General features: G+C 48.2%; 2 protein-coding genes across 5 annotated transcripts; both read left to right on the forward strand.

The window, feature by feature from the left end:
• The first annotated feature begins 571 nt into the window (after positions 1 to 571).
• ZMYND19 (zinc finger MYND-type containing 19) lies at positions 572 to 11,682 on the forward strand. 2 transcript variants are annotated; one of them, XM_087753113.1, is made up of 6 exons: positions 572 to 718; positions 972 to 1,031; positions 2,453 to 2,559; positions 7,732 to 7,872; positions 8,848 to 9,028; positions 10,104 to 11,682. In XM_087753113.1, the coding sequence occupies exons 1-6, from the start codon at positions 668 to 670 to the stop codon at positions 10,245 to 10,247; spliced, it is 684 nt and encodes a 227-aa protein (XP_087609239.1). In that variant the 5' UTR covers positions 572 to 667; the 3' UTR covers positions 10,248 to 11,682. The 2 variants fall into 2 exon arrangements, with proteins under 2 accessions (XP_087609239.1, XP_087609240.1); XM_087753114.1 differs by lacking the exon at positions 972 to 1,031.
• Positions 11,683 to 11,824: 142 nt separating this feature from the next.
• On the forward strand, positions 11,825 to 24,932 carry DPH7 (diphthamide biosynthesis 7). Of its 3 annotated transcripts, none has more exons than XM_087753112.1 (9): positions 11,825 to 12,323; positions 16,600 to 16,736; positions 17,178 to 17,265; positions 18,017 to 18,111; positions 19,776 to 19,942; positions 20,463 to 20,535; positions 21,368 to 21,433; positions 21,634 to 21,806; positions 22,873 to 24,932. In XM_087753112.1, the coding sequence occupies exons 3-9, from the start codon at positions 17,206 to 17,208 to the stop codon at positions 23,493 to 23,495; spliced, it is 1,257 nt and encodes a 418-aa protein (XP_087609238.1). In that variant the 5' UTR covers positions 11,825 to 12,323; positions 16,600 to 16,736; positions 17,178 to 17,205; the 3' UTR covers positions 23,496 to 24,932. The 3 variants fall into 3 exon arrangements, with proteins under 3 accessions (XP_087609238.1, XP_087609237.1, XP_087609236.1); XM_087753111.1 differs by lacking the exon at positions 11,825 to 12,323 and adding an exon at positions 12,387 to 14,654; XM_087753110.1 differs by lacking the exon at positions 11,825 to 12,323 and adding an exon at positions 15,519 to 16,109.
• Positions 24,933 to 25,669: the final 737 nt, after the last annotated feature.

Consider the following 25,669-nt stretch of genomic DNA (forward strand, 5'->3'; position numbering starts at 1 on the left):
CGAGCCCCCTCCCAGCTCAGCGCCCATCTCCGCCCGCGGGCGGCCACGGCCGGCAGCGCCGCCGCCATGTCCCGCCGGCCGCCGAGCAGCGCTTGCCCTCCGCCGGCGGCGGAGCAGGAGCAGGAGCAGGGCCGGGGCCGGGGCCGGGGCCGGGGCCGGGGCCGCCAGCGGCCCGAGCTTCCCGCAGGAGCCGGCCGCGGAGGGGAACGCAGGGCCCGGGCGATGCCGCCCCGGGGACCGCGGCCCCTGCGAGACCGTGAGCGCGGCGTGCGCGGCCCCTTTAAGCCCAGCCCCCACAGCTCGCGCTCCCCAGCGTCGGCGGCACAAAGCTTCCCGCGAACGTGACGTCACCGCCCGCGCCTCCTCCCCCTCCCTCTCCCGCGCGTCCGCGCCCGCGCGCGGCCACCCCCTCCTTCCCCACGTGACCCGGCGCCGCGCCGCCCGTCGATTGGACGAGCCGGCGGCGTAGTAGGAGCGACGCGCCGGCGGCGCGGGACGCCATTGGTCGGACGGCGACCGGGTGGGAGGTGGTGCGGCGCCGCGCCCCGCCCCCTCCCCGGGTGTGCGCGAGGCGGCGGCGCGTGGCAGCGGCGGCGGTTCCCGCCGGCGGGCTCCGAGGGGCGAGCGCGGGCGGCGGCGGCCCCGCCCGGCCCGGCCCGGCCCCGCCATGACCGACTTCAAGCTGGGGATCGTGCGGCTCGGCCGGGTGGCCGGCAAGGTGAGAGCGGCGCGGCCGCGGCCTGAGGGCGCCGGGGGGGGCGCGGCCGGGCGCTGCGGGCCGGGATCGGCCGCGCCGGGCGGAGCGGAGCGGGGCGGGGGGGGGGGGGGGCGGCGGGGCCGGGGTTCGGGGTCCGGCCGGGCGCGGCGCTGACAGGGCCGGGGTGGGGGGCGCGGGGAGTCCGGCCGGTGCCGGCGGGAGGGGAGGGCCGGGCCGGGCCGGGCTGACGGCGGGCGGCCGCGCTGTGTTTCAGACCAAGTACACGCTGATCGACGAGCAGGACATCCCGCTGGTGGAGAGCTACTCCTTCGAGGTGAGCGGCCGCGCCGCCTGCCCCCTTCTCGCCCCGGGACTCCCGGCCCCCGGGGCCGCTTCCCGCCGGGGCCGGCCCCGTCCCGCCTGCGCTGCCCGCTGCTCCGCCTCCGCTGCTTTATTTTGCTGATATTTTTAACTCGCGGTGCCAAATCCCCTCGATCCCCCCCCCAAACCGGCCGCCCCCCTTCGCCGTCGCCTCCCGCGCCAACGGTGCCGGTGCGGACTTTGCTGTGGGACCGGTTCGCGGAGATCCCGGGGGAGGAGGCGGTTGCAATCTGTTGCTGAAGGTTTGGGTTGGGTTGGGTTTTTTTTGGTCCTTTCTGTGTGACAGGGAAGCGCTCTGCCCCGCAGCTTTCCTGCTTTGGGGGGAGACAAAAGTTTGAAATGAGGGGGGAAAAAAAAAATTGAAATTATCGGAATACCCATGTGAATGCTTTCCAGCAGGAAAAGTTCTGGTTTTTTTGTTTTAAATGAGCGTTAGTTTAAAACAAATTAATTTTACTATATAGTTTTTTGGTTTCAGCTGTATATTCATATGCTTTTTAGAACCAATAATTTGTATTCCTGTATTTGGTTTGGCAAACTTTAAAAATTTTCACTTTGCACATAGTCTTGGATGAGAAAAACTTCTTTTATTGTAACTTACTATGGGACCAGAAAAAATGTTTTCTCTTAACATCCCCTGAAAGAGGGTAAGTGGATTCTACCAAGGCTTTGAAAGGGAAAGAATTCTTGATTACGAAATCGGCTAAAACTAAGGCTTTTCTGGAGGAGGGACCGTCTTTTACTCAGTGCCCATGGTGCAGCAGGCACTTCAGAACTGCTCTTAGGAGTTATAACTGCTGTGGCAACGCTGCTACCAGAAAACACCATGTTTGCCCACTCCTCCTCTCTGGCAGCTCCCTGTGAGCGTGTACGGTCACCGGGAGCGGTGATACGCTGAGAGTAACCGAAACTTGTCTAGTCCTTAGCGCAGTTGGTGAGCATTAGCGCCAACACAAAGTTACGGAGTGGAGAAAAGGGCAGGACCACTCCTTTCACTAGCAACCCCTAATTAGATTGGTGTAAAGCAACACTGAAAACAAAGCCTTGGTGGCTTGCTGATGTCTGTGCAGAAGATCTGCGCCGGGGTGGAGAATGGATCTTGGCCCTACAGGCTCACAACTGGATTGTCGCTGTTCTTTGTCCAAGTGGGACTCCTGCTGTGCACAACCTCCTTTCTTCCCTTTCCCATCTTCATAAACTACAATAGCAGAGCCGGTTGGTTCCCCTTGGAGGTTTGAAACAACTCAAATTCCATTAAGGTCAAGTGACCTCTAGGAGACAAGTGTTGAATATTGGGTCCTTTCCGTATCCCAGTGGAGCGTGTGCTCTGCCGCTCGGTGTCGGTTGTTCTCAAAGCCTTTCCCTTTTCTCTAGGCTCGGATGGAGGTAGACGCTGATGGAAATGGTGCTAAAATATTTGCTTACGCGTTCGACAAAAATCGTGGAAGGGGATCCGGCCGTCTGCTGCATGAGCTGCTTTGGTAGGTATCGTAAGGAGAGCTAAATGCTTTAAGGGCTCACGAAGGTGGAGTTTGCTGCCACCAACTCGAATTTTGTTTATTTCTCTGCCTGTAGTATTTTAAGTCGTCTAAGGAGGCTTGCAGCTACACTCAGTTGGAAACCCAGCACAGGGGGTGCCCGTAGGTCTTATTATGGTTTGGTTTTGCGCTGAGCCTTCAAACAGCTGAGTCTCTGTTAAAACGTTATTCCCAGGGAAAACAGTGATAGGTGAGTATCAGTCTAGTAGAGACTGTTTAAATCTTAAAAAATGCTACTTAAACTTCAGTTCAGGGGTGGGAGAGCAGGGGACTGGCTTCAATTAACAGGTGCAGGCTAACCTTTTGAGTTGTTTTGGTGGTTTTTTTTGTCCTGTGATAATCAGGTACGTCTTATTGGCACCAGTGAGACTTGGCAGAGCGCTGGAGAGAGGTAGAACCTCTGATAACGTAAAACTTTGGGGTTTTTTGTTTCCTTCTGGAAAGCTGCTTCAAGTGGTGCTGGTGGTGCTTCATCTCAGTGGCTACGTCTTATTTTCCATATTCTAAGAATCATTGATGTCCTTTGTAGCTGCCAGTTGAGATTCAGAGGCCAGCTTACTCAGTTGTGAGAGATTAGTTCATCCAGTGAGCTAATACATTGCTCTTTCTCGCTATGTTCGTGGGTTTGTTGAAAAGATAGGGTATGCTAGAGAGACTTGTTATTTCTTTTAAAAGCCTTTTTTGAGAAATTAAGCGTGTTTCCTACTCAGTTCCATAAACTATACTTGGTGGTCCGAGTGCCCAAGGTGGGCACCTGTGCTTTCCTTCTTGTCCCAAGTTACTTTTTGTTCCCCAAACTAGTCTCTGTACAAGAGGAGGGAGACAGGGAGAATATCAGAGACTACTATTATTATTTACAATCTGCTCCTTAAATATGGATTTTAACCTGCATCTGTTAATGTTTAATCTTGTTGCACATATAACTTTGAAAATTATGACAAAGTTGGCTACCGTATGTGGGGTAATTCACTGTCAGCTAACTGTGAACCTCATACAGAAATAATTGTCACCTGTAAGTAGCATTAAACAGCGCCTTAAAATTATTCCAGCTGACTGTTGAAGGCTGTGTAGATGATGACAGTCCAGGTATTTGGTTATTACATATCCCAGTCATTGTCTCTTCTGGTTTATTTTACTTAAATTAGGAAATAATTCCAACGTATTCAGTTAAGTAATTCAAATTGGGTCACTCTAGCATGCACTGGTGTTAAAAAATCTGAGATCGTGTGCGTAATAGGGATTTTCAAAAGTCGCAAAGGCGGGGTGTAAACTGTCAGGCAAGCGGAGCTGCAGTCCTGAACTTGCAAAGTCAAATTCTTCAACTAGAAAATAAGAAATATTTCAGCCGTTTCTGTAAATTCAGTTTGATCCCTTTGAGGGCGTACATTTTGCTGTGATCTGTAATTACAAGCTAACACCGTGCAGGTTAGTGTACCTTTGTGACTGAGTCCCCTAATGTCTTTACAAAGTCTTTTGGCTACAGGTGCGATGTAGTTACTGCTCCTCCTAAACAGAACAGGCACGCTGTTCGGTTTTACTTATCTGCACGGGGGACCGCTTTGAAAACAAAACAGAAATGTATTTTAGTGGCAGGTCCTTCCCTTTGCGAGAAGGAGTAACGCTGAAGGTTTTGGAGCCTTTGAAAGACAGGAGAGATGGGCAGTAGCAGTCATTACTCTTTCCTGTGCCAGCCTTACTTCTTGGGTAAATTAAAAGCAAAGAAGTTGAATTACTGCAGGCATAGGAGTGTAATTTAACTGTTCTCCCCCAAACATACCCCAAAAAATCAGCTCATTCTGAAAAAACTGCCCTGGTTGTGTGTGCTTCAGGTTTAAGAGGAAGTGAGTGGGCAAGTATTGGATGCTGTTGCAAGTAAAGCAGATTTTTAAATTTTTTCAGCAGATTTTTAAATTTTTTCAGCAGATTTTTAATTTTTTTCAGCAGATTTTTAAAATTTTTTTTTTTTTTTTTATTTCATTAAGCAGGTATCGTTGTTCACATAGTACGCCCCTCAAAATAGGAAGCTGGTAGCTACCAAAGCTGCAGCAATGACCGGGACCTTCTCCCGCTCTTCCCCCAAAGCCCTCCTGCTGACCTCTGCAGAGACTGAACTGCAGTGCTAAATGGGGACCAAGATCTGAAAAATACCCACGTTTGCTGCAAATATTCTTTCAGGAAGAACTTCGCGCAGCCTCTCTTGTGCGTGCTGTGTTTCAGGGTGGACTGTTGGCTCCTCCAAAGCAGGATTTGAATGTCTCTGGCTAGGGACCTGCAGAATAAGTCTGTCATCTTCTCGCCCTGTTCCCTGTATAGAAATCCCAGCTTGCTGTATTTTGGCTGGGTGTAGTGATGTTCTCTGGGGAATAGCAGCATCAGGAGATTAGTCATAAGTATCACTAACTCTGTGTTCAAAAAGACATCTAAGACCCGATTTCTTTTATTTTGGAGCACTTACCATCATACTGCCTATAACCTACTCAGTTATGGCTCCTGTTGATTTGAACTGCTGTTGTCTGTACTTGGCACTTTTATGACGGGCCTCTCTTCTCAAGTTGGCTGCTGAAATATGAAAAGAACGGTATCCAGTTAATTCTCTGAGAGGTTTTGCTTTAAGTGTTTTGCCTGGCATCTTGTAGGAACTCAGGTGTGGTGGGGGAGGTAGAAGCTATGGCTCTGCAGGAGGGTTGGCTGCGTTACTGAGGCTGTTTCTCCTCTGTCCCCTTCTGCAAGGAGAAGACAGGTTCTTCCACGAACCCGTCCTTCACTGCACATTTCTGATTAGCTTCTGGAGATGGTCCATGCTGCACACTATTGAAGCGTAGGTCTGGGGAGACGAGCAGTACCTGCTTGTGCGTTGCTTGATTATGTATGGAGAAAAGGGACCGTCCTGAATTTGCTAGTGCCAATTCTGGCATCTCAGTCAAGGGGTATTGCATGAACGCTTTTACCGGTCATCATCAAGACCCAATTTCCACGTTTACTTTAAGACCTTTGTCACTTGTGGTAACAGAAGAGCTGACAGCAATGCAGACGCATGTGGGTTTATACAAAGTGAAGAAAGTGGGCTCACTGTGCTCATGAATTTTATCAATATTTGCTTACGGAGGGTTGTGGGTGCAGACCTAGGCTTTGCAGGAGCAGTGGTAGGCATGTACCACTCCGCTGTGGCTTCCTGGTGTCACGAACAATCTCTCTTTCCCCAACTCCAGCCTTTCTTAAACTCTCATTGACTAATCCATTTCAAAAATATTTCTTAACTTGCTCTTAGAGTCGCCTCCTCCCTTTCTCCCCCTCCACAGTTTGCTTCTGCTCTGAACTTGTTTCTCCTCCTAGATTCCTCGTTCATATCTATCCCATCTCCTGTTGGCACTTTGTCCTAGTCTCAGGCGAAGAACCTTAATTCCTTCCCTATCTCCGTATCTGACTGATGCTCACCTTCATCTCTCTGGGTCCCTGTACCTTCTGGGTTCCCACTTGTAGCCCTCAGGATTCCTGATTTCCTTGCCAGACCCTCTGGTAGCCTTCGACAACTCTAAAGTAGCTTTTCCTCCTTTAGGGCATTTCGGCAGACTCCTTTCCATAGTTTGTTTGCTTTTGTGTTTCCCCCCCCCTCCAAAAGAAGGATTTTACTCCTTTTACCTTCAAAGGGGAGAGCTTCTCCCTGTTCTGTGGAGGCCCAGAAGACTCCCTAGCAGGAGGCTCCGTACTCTGTTCTCGTGCAGGGCTGCCGTTACAGGTGGAATTGCTTTGCCTGTGAGCTGGAGCACGGGCTGTGTGTGGGTGCTGCGTGTAGCCTCTCCAAGGGAATTGTACTCATTAAATTCTAGGAAGTTTTGGGGCATATGTGAATTGCAAGTGTTTTTCTTTCCCCTAAGGTAGGTAATTTAACCATATCTGGATGGGTTTTGACAAAGAAAACAAAAGACTACATTTTTCATTGTCAGTCACATTGAAATGAATTTCCCCTGTTCTGCTGTATAATGCTAGAGCTTTGTAAAGGGAAAAAAAAAGGGGGGGGGAGGATTTTTTAATTTGGGCAAATTGTATCTCTTCAAAATTGGATGAGCCATTTGAACTGAAATGTTCTGTAAGCACTGAGCTGGAAGCAGCATCCAAGCTAGACTTGGGTGAAGTTGTAAGTAGCTGTCGGAACGGTCTCCTAGAAGGAGATGCTGGGTAACCCTCAGAGCGCGCTGTCGGTTTTACGTTGTCCTTGATTGCTGCCGGTATGTTCTCTCTGTGCTGTGAAATCAGTCATGGCAGAGCAAACATACCGAGGCACAATTTCTGTCCAAGCCCTGCGTTTCAAGCAGGATGGGGATTCCTGCGAGAAGCGACACGGAAACTCATCCAGGCATGAGGGTGCTTGACAGTGAACTTGATACTTTGTGAAACAGAGAAAGGAGAGATGAAAAGAAGGTGGAATGGGAAATGAAAACTGTTAGAAGGCAATAGGGAAGAATCGCAGTAGGACTTCGTGTGCAGCCATCCTCCTTGCCAATAGTCCTGCTTCGGTTTTGAGCAAGTTTCAGTAGATGTCTCTTGGTCAATTGTGGAGTCGTTGCAGGCTTTCTACGTGTTCCGCGCAATTAGAGTCTAAAAACCATTTGCATACTTGGTGAAACCTCTGTCCTGTTGCTTGTTAAGAGACATTTCTTCATAAATAACAAACTCTGTGACTTCACACCAGTGCCAAACTTGCATGAATGTGTCTGATAGAATTTCCTATTAAAATAATAAAACAGTACTGGCACCTTTCAAGTCTGCTCTGTGGAACACAATAATTACATAGATGCGCTTGCAGTAACTGGAGGAGTAGTCTCTGGAACTTTCTTTGCAATATTCTTACAATTAAAATATACCATGATTGTCTTTTGATTCAACTCATTTATAATGGAAATAACCTCCTGGAACAAGTCTCTCTCTTCTGGGAGTTGATATACCTGAAGTAGCCACTGTGGTCTGTTGGCAACCCAAGTTGTAATGCAACTGTTTCAGTGACACCAGACAGCAGGCCAGAACGCAGCGTGTCTTCTGGAATTAGTACGATTCGTTGCTCTTTAGCTGTGGAGCATTGTTCATCACTGACCTTCAAGTTGTTTTTGTCTCCTCCAGGGAGAGACACCGTGGAGGGATTGCTCCTGGATTTCAGGTGGTACATCTGAATTCAGTGACAGTGGACAACCGCCTAGACAATCTGCGCCTAGTTCCTTGGGGTTGGAAACCCAAAGCTGAAGAAATCTCTAGTAAACAAAGGTACATCAATATTTGGCAGGGGCTTGCCCAGTCTTAAATTGTTGTCTCTCCTTCCTTTACTGATTTTTTTCATCTTGGCAGAGCCTTTTTTATTTGCTGTTGGGCTACTTACACATCACTATACGTCTTAGCTTCCTCACCTGGGGAACAGAGTTAGTGCTTGCTCTTCAGGCTAGCTGTGAAGGGACCATCTACCCTCACAGTATTATGCAGAGGTTCTGCTGTGCCAGATGTTGTCACCGCAGTAAAACAGTAAGCCTGCATTCCCTCCTGCTTGAGTGATGGCATTCGGGCACGCTGCATTCAGTCTGCAGACTTTACTGGCTTGCGGCTCTTGTCCTCAGGCACCGAAATTCTAACGCGGCTTGTAGAAACCAGCAGCCGCAAAATGCTTACACTTGTAATCGTATATTTGGGTTGAAAACAATGAGTTCCTGGGATCGGCTTCTATCGCCTTTCACTTCGTAGGCTGTGGGAGCTTCCTACCTGCCGTGTTGCACTAATGTTACTCAAAGCACATCAGACTCTTAATGTCAGGATGGATTTGTTTAATGATGTAATGCAGGTGTCTTCATTTTTGGTGGGAGACCCATAGACGTTACATCCCACTAGATGCTTGTCTGCAGCACCCGTAAGATAGGGGTGTTCAGAGCTTATTAAACTGATTTTGAGGAGATGTAGAGAATGGCAGTGATGCTATCCTAGCGTGTTTCTGGGAGTTCAAGAACAAGAAACAGACTTCAGACCATTTACACAGAAATAATTTTGCTGATGTAAATGTTTCTTGATAGATACTTTTAAACTTTTTTGCATTTAGGCTAAAATAACCTTAAAGAGATGCTATATTTGAGGAGTATAGGTAGTCTGAGGCTTAACAGGCTACATAGAATGTTAACCCTACCTACTTTATTAATGAATTTAGAATCAATTTCCCTGTATGCTTATGAATTTATGGACCAAACTTGTTTTTTACAGGGAACAAAGTCTGTATTGGCTGGCAATCCAACAGCTCCCTACAGATCCTATAGAAGAGCAGTTTCCTGTACTGAATGTAACACGATATTACAACGCTAACGGGGATGTTGTGGAGGAGGAAGAGAACTCATGCACATATTACGAATGTCACTACCCCCCATGCACAATGATTGAAAAACAGGTGTGTTCAACAGAGTTGAAAGTAAACATGTAATGACTCGGGCTACCGTGTGTGTCCAGGGATTTGTCCCTTAAAACGTAAAGCTTTGCACGTGCCATTCAGTTGCTAAAAGCGATAATTGTTTTTAACTCAGGTTTTCTTTGGCATGAATCTTTAGACCCTACGATAATTTTCAGTTTGAGAGAATATCGTTTTGAATTGGGACAATAACTGGCCTAGTGGTTTACTGGGAGGAGTGTAATTTCTGCCGAGTAGTACGTTTCTGCTGTGTGAAAAGGCAGGTGGAAGCGTTCCTCTAGGGACCCAGAGCTGGAATGAGCAAGCAGCTGCATAAGACAGGAGGAGAAAGCATTGTAAGAGGTTTTGGGTGGTACTGAAATAAAAAAATAACATGAGCTTTCATGAGAAGAGGGTGGATTTGAGTGGCCTTTATTTAGGGGAGGACTGGGAGGAAAGCTGGTTCGAGTTCTTTGCTGTAGGTAAATGAAATGAAGCAACATACATGGTCAGAGAATGAGATGTCCAAGGGCTGTGCCCTAAGGACAGATGTCCTTACTGATGAATAAGAAGGGCTTTTCTTGGGATAACAAATGCTGAGTCGGCTAAAATAATTCTGTTCCACTTCTTTCTAGGGGAAGGGAATGTTTGCAAAAATGGTCTTAAATGCCCTCCATTTGAAAAAGAGTGAGCTTTGCCTTTTATTTGGGCCTGCATACAAAGGCTTCCTGGGTAGCCATGAGTCTGGCAATGGCCGAGCTTGTGCAGCCCTCCAGGTCATTTCTGAATTTAAGACGTTTGTAGTTGTAAACAGAACTTAAAAGTTGGCAAAACAGTAGCAGTATGAGAATAAATGTGAAGTGCTCAAATATTTTGTCTATTAAGCCTGTAATCTGATTCTGCAAGAGCAACTGCAAAATCAACAAATGCAATTACTTCAAAACCTTTTGATACTCTGACACTCGTGGTGGGATGTGATAGCTGCAAAAGACTTGCTCATAAACCTACTTGGGAAGTGATGCAGGGGTGCTCCTTGGCACCGAGCAGGCTCACTAACGCTGTCTTGTGTTCTTCCTAGTTACGTGAATTCAACATTTGTGGCCGATGCCAGGTAGCCAGGTACTGCGGGTCACAATGCCAGCAAAAAGACTGGCCTGCTCACAAGAAACACTGTCGGGAGAAGAAACGGACCTTCCAGCAAGAGCTCGGACCAGAACGATGACTGGGTGGCACAGGCCTCTTAGCAGCAGGATTCCTTCTCAAAGGCATTGGACTCTTGCTTTTGCACAGTAATGACAGACTGCTTATTGAAGCCAGAGGCACTGAAGAAGAAAAACCCTGTGATGCTTGAGCAGAACAGCTGACTGGACTAAGCCAGCTCTGACTGGTGCTGTGGAAAGGGATTGGGTCTACCCTTCCAGTATTATATTCTCAAGCAAAAAGACTACTGTGGAGGCTCCAGGCAGGAAGCTTCTCATTATTTATATGTTAATACGTTTGTAAACTCATGTACAGTTTTTGTTAGAAATTCTTGATAGGACTCATTAACTGTAATGTTCAGATGAAAACATGTTGTTGGCCTAAAAGCTTAAAAAAAAAAAGAGAAAGTCATGTAGCAAAAGCTTTTCCTCCCATGTGGCTAGAAGTATCTGTGGCTGTGCCAAGGCCAGAAGGCAGGCTCCAACATCAGCAGTTACTCTGGAGAACTCTGCATGGAAGTTATATTTAAAAAAAAAAAAAAAAAAAAGGCAAACAAAGTAAAGGTTGGAATGAATCATTGTCTACTCTCTAGCTTTCTCCCGTTCCCTTCCAGCTGCTTTCAGAGCACAGTCACACTTGGACGTTGGAAATACCTACTCAGTAGGAACCAGTGCACCAGAAACTGGAGCCAAGCGTAGGGGACCATCTGGGATCTGTGCAGACAGTCAAGCTATGGCGTGTCACTGCCTTCAGAGAAGGGCTGCTGGAGATTCTGATTTAAGCAACCAGTATTTTTAGAAAGCTGAATTAGCTTTCTTGTTATGAAACCTTTGTATATAAAGTAGTTGTAGGGAAGCTCAGGTAGTCAGCTGTGTGTGGATGTGGTTGCCCTTGTGGCTTCCCCGTAAGCATAGCAAATACTATAGTGATGTGCAGATATGTTTAAATGATCTAATATTTGGTAATTTGAGTTATTTATTCATTTTTTAAAGAGATGCCATCAATCCAAGAATCACTTTCTGATTTTTTTTGTTTATGCAGTAACGAGCAAAAATAATACAGGAGGAGGATTTGACTCGCAGAGTACACGCCTGTTTTTCTTTTCAGACGTTTTGCCATGTATAATCTGAAAGTTTCTTCTTTTTCATTTTTGCCTTAGAAATATAAGGAATATCAACTGAGTTTCCCCGAAGAACTAAGTGGATAATTTAGTGCCAGGTGTTAGTCTTACTTCACAGTAGAAGAATGTGAGCTGCTGAATGCTTAATGCAGAGCCTTTCTCGGAGTGCTTAGTGAAATAGGTATTTAAATTTTTTTTGTAAAAGCCATGAAGAATTTAATTTTTCAATCAGGATTCACTTTGCCACTTCACGTTGCAATGTTGGTCTTGCTTGTATTCAGTTTGTTAGAAAAATTGAACTGCTGTGGACTTCCAATATTATATTATGTTTCTAATACCTGCACAGGAAGTTCTTAATTATTAGTATTTGGGTGGGTTTTCATCCTTTGGCTTTAAGCACCTTGGGAAATAACAAAGAACTTGGGAAGCTTCCTGCTGGAAGTTCACTTGGTAGGCGCGCTGTCAAGTTGCTACTCTTAATTCATGGTTATACTGTAACTTTTCTGTCTAGGCAGCCTACAATGCCCTTAAGTATGAAGAAGTCAAGTAGGACACAATGAAATTTTCCTGTAATGGGTGATACTTTTTTTTTCAGGAAACATTCAATGATTTGCTTTAAATGAACTGTAGTTTTTGATTAATATAAAATGGGACATAAGGAATACTTTTTTTTTTGTTCAAGGTAATCCACTGAAAAGGGCAGAAGTATTGACTCTTTTCTTGCCCTTTTAAAAGGCTGCTATTTGTCATGCCAATTTTCCATCGAATTACCAGTAATCATGTTTAGCAAACTGAAGCGCAGTCTTAGAGCATTTAAACACTTCTGCAGCACGGAGCAGGGAAAATGGTCATGGTTAGTCCCAACGCTTGTAATATTGCTGCAAGGAGAAATGAGGACAAAGACAGGCTGCAGAGGAAGACTGGATGGGGCAAGGGGTGGATTCCTCCTGAGCAGCAAATGAAGGGGATGAAGGAAGGGTGAGACTCGAGCTAAAGGGTCTGCAGAAATAGGGTGGTGGGTGCTTAGGGCAATCCTGATGCCAGCGAATGGGGAGGGAAGGGGATGGGAGGAAGGGGTGACGCAGGTGGGAAGATGCCCGCTAGGTTAGGGGTCTGTTTGACTGTCAGCTGAATGAAAAGTACTAAGTTGCTGGACATCCTGAAAGGGCTCGGTGAAATGGCTGTAGTGTGTAACCTTGGACTCCAGGCTGTCCTTGTGCCAGAGGAGGGAAGCGGCTACAGGGATTTTTGACTCCTAGAAAGGTCCCAAGGGGACTGCAGTAAGCAGGTCACTGCCTGCAGAACAGTTTTTTCCGGATTGGTGTGGGGAGTTGTGTGATCGACGGTTCTGGCAGATCTTTGTAACTTACAGAGATTTTCCCTTTTTGTGAGGCGTGTCAGAAAGGACATGTTACATGTGAACATGGCAGCTCCGCTTCATATAGCCTATATGGTTTTTCAGAGGATGAAAAAGTACCTGTCTCTTGTAAAGGACCTGCTTTCCCCTCTTAAAGAAACCAGGCTGACATGGATATCCTCATTCGGGCAAGTAGCTAGAAAAGCACAGGATTGGAGTACGTGGTCACTTGGAGCAGGCCTGTGCAGTACTTGGAAATGAACCCACTTTTCAAGGACTTATCCTGATGGAGATGCTCTCCATTAAGATGTTTCCTGCAGGGAGGAAAAAAACCTGCACCTATGTCTTATTCCTTGGTTCTCTGAAGCATGGAGTACTCTTTGTACACACCCCTGATTCACCTGTGGACCAAAACAGGGCTTAATGAGTCGGGTTTCCTAGATGGGAACATCTGTTTGGAAGAGGAGCTCCAAAAGACTTGGGGGGGAAAAGAGTTGCTGGGCTATGAAGCGTATGGAGAGAGAGAATGAGTGCAGGGGGTTGGGATCAGGGTGTTCTGCACCTCTGCAGCCTGTTGTACAGCCGTCTGTCTCTAAGCTGTCATCCTTGTTGAGCTGCTTGAGTATCTGCTGATTCGTGTGCTTTTGGGAGACAGAATTTGGCTGTTTGGGCCAGTGCAGTCCTGCTGGCTTGGCTTTGCCACCAGCCGTGCTGCCGTGTCTTTGTGAACGCATGTGGCATCTTGTGCAGCTGATGGGGATGTCCAGGCCTGAAAGAGTTCCTGCTGGTGGGTCAGACTGGTTGATCTAGAGTCACCAGATGTGGGTGAACATCTGTCTGGTGTGAGGCAGTTCCAGGAGGGCCCCATGGGCTTCCAGACCCTTTGGGAGAGTCTGGAGAAAGATTTTTGTCACAGTTGCAAAGTGGCAAATCCAGCTCATGCCAGGACCCTGCAGCATTACTGGTGCTGGCTGTAACGGAGGGGTGCACACAGCATGTAAACGCACCATGAAGGTACTCTCCTTCATATCAAAGTAGGGTGGTACCACCAATCTCAAACACTCAAAAGTCACAATTCAAACTGATAAAAATCTTGGCTGGCTTAAGGAACACAAAATCTGAAATATAACGTACTGCAGGGCTCAGTGTTTACCTTTTGATATTTGACCCTTTAATGCACCCATAGGATTATACTTTCAAGTTTTCCTTTGTGGTGGTGATTTAGTTTTAAATGAAACTGGTGAAGGTAAAAGGGGCAGCTAAAAGACTTAAATGCTTGCAGGTGGCATGGAGACAGTGTAAGACACCACACTGGGGCCAGGAGCAAATGTTTACCACCCATCAAAACAGAATTGAGAAGAGGACAAAAGGAGGTTGGTGTGATTAAAGAGCAGCACGTGGGATGCTCGTAGAGTAAGAAGAAATCCTTTATAAACTGAACTTGTGTCCAAATGGAGAAGATGGAAAGAATAAGATTTGGCAGGTGAAATGTGAAAAAAGCAAACAAACAAACAAACAAACCCCGAACCCCAAAATAATGCAAAGGAAACTGGAATATGAAAAACATTCCAGTCATAAAACTTGCACAAATAATTTTGAAAAAATCAGGAGCGGGGAGACTGCCAGAGTCAGCAGACTTGATGCACAGCAAAGGGAAGGTCTGACCTGAAGATAAAGTCCCAGCAGAAAAAAAAAAAAGTGAATTGTTTGCATACGCGTTCACTGTGAAAGAGCTGGGGGAGTTCACACAAGAATACTTCCATATGGAGAGCTCACCAGAGAATCTGTTTAAAACTCAAGTGCTTTTAGGAGAGATTAAAGTTCAGATGAAATGAGCAGTAACAAGTTGCCAGGACCAGACGGTGCCACCTACAGCTCTACGGGAGCTCACGGATGAATAAGCCGAGCTGCCAGCTGGGATGGGAACCTCTCCCTCCGTACCCACGGCAAAGGTGACAGCAGCTTCTGAAAGCAGTTTCAGGGCAGATGTGGGAAACTGCAGCCAGGTGAACGTAGCACTTAGCAAATTCATAGGTGCTGTGATGCAGCATCAATGGCTAAATATTGGGGAGGAGCCAACACAGTTTTCGTACAGGGAAGTCATGCTTCAAAACTACTCAGTTGTTTTAATGGCCTTAACTAGCAGGCGATAAAGGGGATTTGGTTGGTACAGTCTGCTTGAACTTCCAAAATGCACTTGTGGAGAAACAACTGTTTAAAAGACAGGAAAGGAAGAGTTGAAGGGAGTTGGTTTTTTTTTTTTGGTGGAGGGAAGTCAACAGCTGGATGCCCAATACATTAAAAAAGAATTGGGAAAAAGTAATGAATCGGGAAGGTGACAACATCCACTGATGAGGTTATTCAGTGTAATAATGATATAATAAAGGTTGTGTGAAGAATTGCAGAAGGATCTTATGAGACAGATTGGTAGATGAAATTCAGTGTCAATAAATGTAATGTTGCTTATGGGAAAATAGCAAAAGATGAGCCCTTAGCTGACCGTTTTCACTTCGCAATGAGACCTTTGGGTTGTGAAACAGTCCTGCAGAAATTTCTGCTTGGGGAACAGCAGCAGCAAACCAGGCTCAAGGAAAGGATGGGAGAGCAGAGAGCAGCACCACAGCATAAACTGTCTGCGTGCCGGGTGCGCAGTCCTCGCTCGCCGTCTCGGAGAGGACTGCGAGGGAAGGGAGAGGCTCCAGGCAGGGAGCAGGATCCTTCCATCGTCTGGAACGGCTTCTGCGAAGGCACAGCTACGTCGACCACATGGAAGAGAGATGAGCGACAGGGATGTCAGGAAGGTCTTTAAGAGTGGCAGAGGGAGGATGCCAAGACGCTGATTTTCTCTACCCACAGCTGCTGGGTCACAGCCGAGCAGCAGTCCTTCGCCTAAGGCGTCTGAGCTGCAGACCCTTTCCGCAGGATGCGGTGGGCGCCAGGAGACCGCGTTGGGAAAGAGCTTGGGCGAGTTCACGGACAGGGATGAAGCTCAGCAGCTCCCCGAGCTGCTTGTGCCAGCCAGCGCGGCTGGGGCCGCCGGGCTCCTCCTCCGGGCTGGGCAGCGCCGCGGCCTCCCCGCAGCCCGGGGAACGGGCGGGCTCGGCGGCCCGGGCGGGGGCAGCACCGCCCGCGGAGCCGCCGCCGGGCCGAGGGGAGGCGGGCCCGCCCCGCGCCGCCCCTGACCGGGAAGCAGACGGGCGGCGGTTCCGCTGCGCGGCGTCTCCGGAGCCGTCCCGCCGCCGCCCCGCGCAGCATGAGCCCGCCCTGAGATGGCGGCGCCGTGCCGGACGCGGACGCTGCAGGTGGTGGACACGGAGTTCAGCGCGGACGCGGTGGAGTGGTGCCCGGTGGAGGGCTGGCACAGCATCCTGGCCTGCGGCACCTACCACCTCCGCCCGCCCGCCGCGGTGAGCCCGCCCGCCGCCGCGCCGGGACTCGCCTCCACCCCCCGGCCGCCTCAGCCGCCGCGGCCGCGCTCGGCCGGTGTTTCCCGCCCTTGGCGGGCCGCCTCAGCCGGGCCCGGGGGTCCCCCCGGCCGCCTCAGCTACCTCAGCCGGCCCGGGGTGGTTTCCCGCCCTTGGCGGGCCGCCTCACCCGGGTGCCCCCGGCCGCCTCAGCCCCGCACCTGGCCCCGGTCCTGTCAGTCGCCGCGCTGCGGGGCCGTGCCTTGTCCCAGCCGGGTTGGCTTGAGGTGGCCGCAGCGTGTGGGGCTGAGTGGGCCCCGCTGGTGAGCGTGGCCGGCTCTGAGGGAGCTGTGGCGGCTTCGGTTCCTTAAGGGAGGGACTTGCCAACTGGGAGCCCTCTGCCCTGCTCCTGGCAAGATCTCGGGTGGGGAGAGGTCTGGGGGAGGTAGAATCACTGCTAAGGCTGCTCTTTTCTTCCCAATTTTTGATGTAGACTGACTCCCGAGGAAGCAATGGGACCTGTGACCGGACTGGGCGCCTCTACCTGTATCACTACAACGAGGAGCAGCCGTACATCCCGCTGACCGAAATCCAGAGGATTGACACGGCTGCCATCCTGGACATCAAATGGTAATGCTGGCCTGTCAAGGCTTGGAGCTCTCAGCAGCATGGTCTGCCCCTCTGGGGTCCTGTTTTGGCTGTTGGTATGGCAGCAACAGTAATATTTACTAACTGAACTGCCCCTGGCTTCTTGGAGGGAAGTATTCTCCAGTTTGCTCCAGTGGCAAAGGCTGTGCTCATTTCTGTTATGCTCTTCTGGTTATTTATGAACAGCTGGTCAGTGACTGTGGACCTCTTTTGTTTATATAATAATATATAGTAGATTTCCCCCATATATAATCCCCTCCGTGCAGGTTTGTGGGAACTTGAGGAGCCTTAGATTTTCTCTGTGGTATTTTTTTGGTCAAGTACCTTCTCCTTGCGCATCCTGGAATAAAAGTTATGACTTTGCTCTCCTCCTTAAATACAAGAAAGATGGACATTCAGAACTTGCTTAACTTGATCTTTTAGGTGCCACGTTCCTGTTGCAGAACATCCCATGGTTGGCATTGCAAACTCGACCGGCGCCGTGGAGTTTTGCCACCTGACTGGAAGCGAGGTAGGTGGCTGTAACACCTGCTGCTGTTGAAGCTGTGTTTAACCCAGATTTAATACGTCTCCGGATTTATTAGCAGTGTTCAGAGACATGTAGGAAAGCTGTATGGTTTCCATGGCTTCCTCAGTATGCTTAGCTTTTTAAATACTTCTTCTTTTGTCTTTTGGTAATGTTTCTCATAAATCCCACAAATTTCTTCATGGCACCAGGGAGACTGGCTGGGCTCTACCCACCTGCAGAGTGTGGGAGATGAGAGGCATGAGGGGAGCAGAAGCAAACCCTGGAAACTGTCACTTTAGAATAAGTATGGACTAACTGGTAAATACAGCAGATGTAAAGTTGTTAAAAACGGGAGAATTTTGGAGAGGGGTTTCTTTTGGTTGGTGAGACAAGGGAGTAATCAAGAGAGTGATTCCCACAGAGTGAAGAAAGCAGAAGCCAGTCTGTAAGGGAATTCAACAGTCAGGTCATCACTTCTGCACTTCATCACTCGCTGAGAGGAAGCAAAGTTTAAGGGCGATTTGGTGGGAGATGGGTAGCAGGAGGGTGGGGATCCTGCCTGTGCGCATGTTTGCCCTTCAGCTGGTACTAAGCAGCTGTACGTTGCTATGGGACGTTTCGTCTCTTCTTTAGTGTGGGACCCTAACGTGCTCCTCGGTCTCTGGAAAATACCTGCCATAGGAGGAGCCAGTACGAGTGTTGCCTTATACCTGCTGTCTTCTCAGTCTTAACCCATTCCTTTTCTTTCCAGTAGAAGAACAGCTGCATGCTGGAGCCATGCTTCAGGGTCGATCTCGGTGCACAGCGTCTGGCCTTGTCTTTGGACTGGTCCACAGGACGAGAGCAATGGTGAGGATGGGAGATGAAGGCTGGTACTGGAGGTCGTTGTGTGTGTGACAGTTTTCAGGCATAAGTTGAGGACTTTGATGGATGAGTCTCTGGTGGCTTTTTGTGAAGTGGCTTACGACTTTCTTAGTCCCAGCTGTCTTCCTGCACCTTCTCTAGAAGTTACTATTTCCAGAGCAAGGGTAACAAAGGAACAAGACCACATGCCATGGCCGCTGTAACAGAGACTAAACCCACAACAAATGTGAGGTGGTGCTGTGGCGAATGGCGGCAGGTGAGGCGGGGAGATGTCTTCTGTTGCCTTTGCTAAAAGGAAGGACCAGAGTGGGATGCAGATGGATCCGCTGGTTCCAGCTCTGCTCTCAGAATGGCTGAAATTTTAGTGTGACGTTCTGCTTAAGAACTAATAATAGCACGTGTAGGAAGTTTAAACATGGGGTAGTGAGAAACAGGAGAGAATTGGTTTGGAAGTGGCTCCTTCCTCTCTCAAATGCTCATACATTTGATTTCAGAAGTGGCATCACTGCATGAAATAACATGAATTTGCTGTACCTTGAAAGAGGTAGGGTATATGTTTTCTGTAAGTTAAGTGCAAAACAGAGACTGGTGCCTTTGGTGTGAGGCTGGAAACTGAGGGGATCAGGCAGTCGTGTGCTTAATGCTGTAGGGCAAATATTTAGTTGCTTTTGCTAATTAAAGCTGTTTCTGTGCGTGCTGTTTAACGTGTAAGTAGAATCCCCGGTCCTACTTTTTTCTTCCTTACATTCCTTCTTCCCCTTGTCTCTGCCTTTCAAGATAAATGATTGTTGCCATGATGAAAAGTCCCTTTAAAGCCTGTCACTGTTGTCACTTGAGAGACAAATAACCCCTTCTGGAAGCCAAATGTGCAGCCTTCACATCTCTGTAGGACGGGGGTGACCCTCTCTCTCTTGTGTGGAAATTTGGGAGATTCAGTACGGTTTAGTAACTAGCATATGATGTAGAACTGGAAAGAAGCCCTGAGTTACCAGATCAGTACCTACAGCTGCAGGTAACCAAACAGAAGGCACCTAGTTCATGTAAGGGAATGTCAGAAAATCTGTGCACTGTGAGCTGCAAAATTTTTGCCAGTGCTGCAAGTACATTGTGTCCAGAAACTGCAAACGTACTGTGCCACAGGAAGAGAGCAGGAAAGGTCAGGATCAGCCAGTGACAGCAGGGAAATAAAACATTTCTTCATACTCCAGAAGAGGGAAGAGACTCTGGGAGGTCCTTGTCAGTCTGACTTGGAGGAAAAAAAAAAATCCCTCTTCACATCGAATTTGTTTATTGATGTATGATGTAATATCGAGCATCTGCGAAGTCAAGTTCTGCAGCTAGGAGAAAGACAGACCCAAGGCTGGTTTTCTTTTCCTCATGTGAGTGTGAGGGTTTGCTCCCCTGTGAGATCAGGGAATGGGCATCAGTGATGGAGATTATTTCAAGATGGGATGGGCTGAAGCTAAAAAGAACTGTATAAACGCGTGCATTCCTTCCACTGTACTACCGGTTTCTATCAATGTTTAGTTGAATCAAACATACACAGTATTATTTTACGTTATCTGTCTATACTTTGGCTGCTATTTTTTACTCTTAACGGCTTCTTAGGACACGAGTTTCAGTAATGTTTTCTCTCTGTTCCATTGTAGTGGTTGTCCTTTGAGAGTCATCAGCAGTGATTCAGAGGGGAAGCTGAATCTTTTCTCCATAGATGAATCTGCTCCTTCTGTGCATGTCCTGAACCAGTGGGAAGCTCACAAATTTGAGGCCTGGATTGCTGCTTTTAATTACTGGGACACCGACGTTGTGTATTCAGGTCTGTGAGGGCTGGGAATCTCGTTTCAGGGTGTTGGGGAAGGGATGCCTCATTTAGGGATGTGTGTTCCTTGGGATTTTACTGTCCAGGGTTGGCTGTGCTGCATGCATCACACCGCTTGCAAGAGTTGGGGCCTCTGCTAGGGGTAAAAGGTTTCTTGATTATCGGAAGCGGTTGGAGGTAATTTGGAGAAGCTGTGCCTTTTAAACTGTACTTTGGCTGGCTATTGGCAAAAAAGATGTTAATCTCTTGCGGTGTGCAGAAGAGAGCAGAGAGCTTCTAGAGTCCAGTCTTTTTTTTTTTCTGAATTTTTTGGCTTAGCAAAGCAAGGGTATTGTTAATGCATGTCGCTTCTGTGGTGACCAGTACTGTGAGCCTCAAATGATGTCTGGTGTGTCCGTTGAATGCTATGAGATCCTAGGGCCGAAAATCATCAGCTTGGTGCTAACTGCGTTGCCTCAGTGCCCTGCACTGGTCATTTGGATGGTGTTCAGGGTGACAATGTTTTGTCTTTGTGCAGGAGGAGATGACAGCCTGCTAAAGGGCTGGGACACCAGGCGCAGCCCAGAGACTCCTGTCTTCACCAGCAGGAGGTAAGCACGCCCTATCTGCAGCCAGACCCTAAAGCGACCGCCTATGAACATAGGGTGCTACCATGTCCCTTCCCAAGCCACTGAACGCAGAGACGTGCAGTGCAGTGGAGTCCTGTTTCTGCCTCCCTTGGGAAATGGAGACCTCCATTAGATTTTTTTTCATCGGGACAATTCCAGGTTGAAACTGTCTTCTTTGTGTCCTTCAATATAATAAACAACAGCTCACTTCCACACAGGAAGACGGTGGTAGCTTCTTTCTAAAACAAGGATCCTGAATTATGCTTTTATTTTGGGAATTTTTGTATGTGTTAAATTTGGTTACCTTCTTATGGAACATTTTTTAGAAGATATTCTCCCCTGTTCACTCGTTTGAAGTAATCTCTTTTTTCTGGTGGCATAACATATCTTTTAGAAGATGATTAAAACAATATCCACAAGTCTCCAGTGAATTTTATGTGTAACCTTAAAATACACTGGGGATTATTGCTATGGAAATGCTAATGTTGGGAGTAAAGTCTTGTGGGAATGGAGTTGTTGGGCTGAAATTCTTACAGGCTCTGAACAGCAGTGTATGGTACAACTATTACTAGAAAATATTTGTGCTGAGAGACTATGTGAGTAGAAGTTTTGCCCTGGAAAGGCTGTTGGACTGTGTAGATGGAACTCTGCCTGTGTGCTTCACTGGGCTGAAATTTGAGTTTGCCTTGCTTTCCTTTCCTGAGACACCTTGATGTAGTTATGTGGACCCCAAATCCTTGAAATTCAAGGAAGAATCCGTTCTCAAATCGTGCGTTGCTGTCTCTTCCCTCTGCTGTGTGGTACTCTCTTGCAGGCACTCGATGGGTGTGTGCAGCATTCAGTGCAGTCCCCACCGGGAGAATCTTCTGGCTACTGGCAGGTAAATCCCTCCTAGCTGCTCTTCACTAGCGTGACCGGCCTCCTCTGTTATTTTGAACGCGCTACTGCTGCTCAAGGTGCGGTCTCTTCAGACGTTCGGTGTGGGGAAGAGCATGCGATCTTTCCTAGTTTTCTTCTGTACTTGTTGCACTGAATCAGCTTTGCTGCTCGCCTGCGTATTTATTTGTGATGTGTCTCCAGCTATGACGAGCACGTGCTGTTGTGGGACACCAGGAACATGAAGCAGCCGCTGGCAGACACCCACGTGGAAGGTGGAGTTTGGAGGCTGAAGTGGCACCCGACCTGTGATTTTGTGCTGTTGGCAGCCTGCATGCAGAGCGGCTTCAAAATCCTCGACTGCCGCGGAAGCATGGGTGAGTGCTCAGTGGAACTGAGATGCTCTTGCACTGCCCTGCCGCTCTCCTTTCCTACCTCCAGGTTAACGGGGGAACTCCAGCTCTGAGCTTGCTGGAAAGTTCTAGATGTTAATAGCCATAGGCTTTTATTCCCACGTGAGGTAACTCTTCCAGCTTTCCCAGAGCTATCCTCGCTCCTGGCCCGATGGGTTGTGCAAAGGCACTGTCGTTATTCCTGTGTAAATCTCTCCTAACTCCTTTTCATGGGAAGAAAGCGTGTTTGGCTCGGTGTAAAGGCATTACCCGTTGACATGACCGTTCCGGTTTGTGTTCGTCTTGGTGGTTCAAAGAGCTGCTTTGGAATGTCAGGTGATGCTTTACTGTCAGCAGAAGTTACAGACCTGCTGGTGAATCGGTTATTGCCTCAGAAAGGAAGTGCTGTGCAGTCTGGTTGATCTAGAATAACATGAGTAAGCTCTCCGTGTGAATCAGAAGGTATTTACATGATTAAAAGCTGTTTGCATTTACATTACAAATACAATCTTGCATAAAATGGTTGCCTTCCTAGGTTTCTCCAGGCCTTGGGCAGATCTGCAGCTTGCGACACGAGGATAACATTTCTGCTGCATAGGGAAGGGAGGAGCTCGGAACGTTTAATATCAGAGTCAAATGCTGAAAGCTCATGGGAAGAACACATCTGCAATTTATTAATAACCAGAACCTGGTCTGGCCACCTTACCAGTTGTATTTATGGCTCAGTGGGGATCACTGCTTGATCTCTCTTGTTTTTCTTGAGCCTTTTTAGGTATTCTGAGTAATGATGCATGTTCATGCACGTTAAATCTATCTGCTTACTGAACCAGGGAAAATCAAGGCTAATGAGAAGTGGCCGAAAAATTGTCGGGCGAGCCAGAACCTCGTTTCTCCTAGAATGCTTGACTTTGTTGTGAACGAGGCAATAACCAGAGAACTCTTCCTGTAGGACATAGCCGATGCTAGAGTGGCCTGTGAGCAGTCTGCAACAAACCATTTCACAACTGGATTTCTGCTCATTTCATATTTTTATTTTATTTTTTTTTTTAAGCGGAAAACATGGAGGAATGTATCGTCCTGTCGTCCTATGTCTTGCACAATTCCTTGGCCTACGGGGCTGACTGGTCAAGGCTGTGTCCCAGGGATTCCTTGGCTGCAACACAGGACTCTGCCGCTGCGTGCCAGTCTGCGGAGGAGCTCGTGGGAAGATCAGAGGAAGGAGACGAGAGACTGAATTTGCAGGTCCAAAACCTGAAGATCATTTATGAGTCTCCTACAGCTACTTTTGATGTAGTATTGGATGAGGAGAGTGAAGGCCCTGCCTTGCCGCTCCGAGCAGAAGGGGGTCCTAAGCTGTCTGGGGACCCTGCCCCGGTTAGGGGCTCTGAGGTAAAGGGGAGTTCAGATGTGGCTGGGGGCCCTGACGGAGGGGGAGATCCCGAGTCAGCCCGCAGTTCTGAGTCGGGAGCGAAGAGACCCGGCGGAATGGGCCTGGCCAGAAGCGGTGATTCAGCCAGGTCTCTAGACAGTCCGAAAGAAATGAGCATTGTAGCGACGTGTTCTTTCTACGACAATATCCTCCATGTCTGGAAGTGGGAGATGAGCCTGGTGACCCCTTCGGAGGCGCCGAGTACCAGATCTCCGTCTGAAAGAACAGCTGAAGGTTTGCATTGACCCGTCCCAAGGGAGAGCGGTGGGAAAACTCCTGTACTGAGCGCGACAGCTGAGCTTATGCCCTGTCCAATTTCTGTTGGGCTTTCCCAGTTTTATTGTTGAGCTTGTGTCTTTTAAGGCCGATACCGACGGAATTACTGGCACTTTATTTTCAGCACTGAGGAAAGCCTTTGCTTTGAGGTGTGTGGTCAAGCACAGACATGTTTATTTAGTTTTCCCTTAATGTACTAGTTCAAAGTAGGACAGCCTTCCTCACAAAGGCTGCTTGTTTGTACCTTATATTTGAATCCCTTCAAGGCTGGTTTGCATTGGTGCGATTGATCTGTGAAGCCCATTCTCCTCCTTCCATCACAAACCGAACTTGTCTGCGCCGCTGCGTGTAGACAAACACGCAGCGTGTGGTCGGGGTTTCCCTGAATGTCTCGGAAGAGCCCACGAGTGGAGGCTCGGCTGTGTGCGTAGCTTGCTCTGCGGTCTGTAAGCTAGCATGTATGAGAAGACGCTCACAGACAGTCCAGGTACTGACGGTGCAACGTGCTCGTAGCGATCTTTAGTACGGAGAAACTCTTCTTTAGAAGGAAATGCAGGCTGCCCGGTGTGACAGAGAGCAGTCAGCGACAGGAAGCTTTGTTCTGAGGAGGGCCTTTCCTGGAAGGATTCTGGTGTATTTGCCCAGCCTAATTTTACATCAGACTCCTCTGATTGAAGTCTCACTTTATCACTCTCCAAGCTAAGCACAACCTGGTTTAGCACAAATGGTGTAGCAGGCCCTGCTGTGTTTCGGTGCCACGCTTAACCCCCTCCCCGTAGCCTCTTGGTATCAAACTCATGTTTTCTGCTCCCCGCAGTGAGACAGACATTTAGGTCCAAAGCCAAGCTCTTTCAGTTTTGTAAAGGTGAACAGCTTTAAGATCAAAACCTCCAAAAACTACAAGCAGTGTTTCCTGACATCTTTTAAGTTCAAAATAAGTACAGACACCAAAATCTTAACAACATCGCCCTAACTACCTCCAGGAATGGCTGCAGAATTTCTCATGGTTGCTCCATTAGCTTTCTTTTCTTCACTGTGAAACATCAGCAAGACACCGTTTCTGGAACACTTTATTATCTTCCTAGAAACAAAAAAACCAGTGTAAACTCGGTAAGTAACTTCTAGCTTGCATGGTTTCTCTTTGAGGGTCCTAAAGAATTAGTTGCCTGGAGGGAAAGAAACACCAGCAACAGGTATCTATCTGTAACAGTGCTGCATCTAAAACGAGGTACAGCAGATGAGAATTTTACTGCTTTGAAACACCTTTTTCAAGGGTGAATGTGTATTTTAGAAAACATTCTTGAGCACTGTTACCTGATGATTCGTATTAGTATTGTGAACAAGAGCTTTTGTTAAAAAGAACACCCTATTTTTGGATGTTTCTAAAATAAAATCAATACAAATGATTTATCTTCCTCGGTCGTTTTGATTTTAAGGCGGCCATCACAGACCTTCCGCCTTGTCCGGTGATGGCTCGGCCTCTTTGAGGGCACGTGGTGGTGCTGAACGCTCCTTGGCAGTCGGAGCAGGCAATCCGGTTCCCTCACACCTCGGGGAGAGCACCGAGGGCATATCCCTGTAGCAGCATGGCTTTTGACTGTGGCTCCATCTTAAAAGGTTGTAATGCTTTTTTTATTGCTGTGCGAGATTAAGAGGGAACAGTCTGAGCTTAGCGAAGCTGGAGCAGTGTCACAGAATACGACCAGATTGGGGCGCTGGATTTATGCCTTATGTTAGTCCTTGCTTTGCCCTGGGAAATGAAGAGTTGCCTGTTGGAGCCTGCCTTCATGCAGGGAAGGGAAGGCAAGCGACTCGTTCAAGACCAAGCCGGTACTGGCATCAAAGGGTACTGGATCTCCTGCGTTCACCTGCCCTCCATCCCGCTCCAGCCAGCCGCCAACACTCGCCTGAGGTGGAGCCTGAGAAGGTGACACCTCTGAACCCAAAGGAAGGGGCCAGGCACCGCCTCTGCCGACAGCAACTGCACCCAGAGCTGAAGGCAGAAAACATCCACTTTTGTATCACCGTTACTCTGATGAGCTGAAAAATAAGTGAAAAATGCAACTGGGGCTTAATTGATGAGAAAAACTGCGCCTTCCCTCGCCCCCACTAGGGATGTGATTCTTGAACCTTCTGTGCCAGT

The sequence above is a fragment of the Nipponia nippon genome, unplaced genomic scaffold (assembly GCF_047370975.1).
Source record: "Nipponia nippon isolate SJK-2023a ecotype South Korea unplaced genomic scaffold, ASM4737097v1 scaffold_16, whole genome shotgun sequence".
NCBI classification, from domain to species: domain Eukaryota; kingdom Metazoa; phylum Chordata; class Aves; order Pelecaniformes; family Threskiornithidae; genus Nipponia; species Nipponia nippon.

Coding starts and splice junctions, on each gene's coding strand:
- DPH7 (XM_087753110.1), top strand. CDS start 15,972: ATGGCGGCGCCGTGCCGGACGCGGACGCTGCAGGTGGTGGACACGGAG. Junction 16,110..16,599: donor ACCTCCGCCCGCCCGCCGCG/GTGAGCCCGCCC, acceptor TTTTTGATGTAG/ACTGACTCCCGAGGAAGCAA. Junction 20,536..21,367: donor CCTGTCTTCACCAGCAGGAG/GTAAGCACGCCC, acceptor ACTCTCTTGCAG/GCACTCGATGGGTGTGTGCA.
- ZMYND19 (XM_087753113.1), top strand. CDS start 668: ATGACCGACTTCAAGCTGGGGATCGTGCGGCTCGGCCGGGTGGCCGGC. Junction 719..971: donor TCGGCCGGGTGGCCGGCAAG/GTGAGAGCGGCG, acceptor GCTGTGTTTCAG/ACCAAGTACACGCTGATCGA. Junction 2,560..7,731: donor CTGCTGCATGAGCTGCTTTG/GTAGGTATCGTA, acceptor TGTCTCCTCCAG/GGAGAGACACCGTGGAGGGA.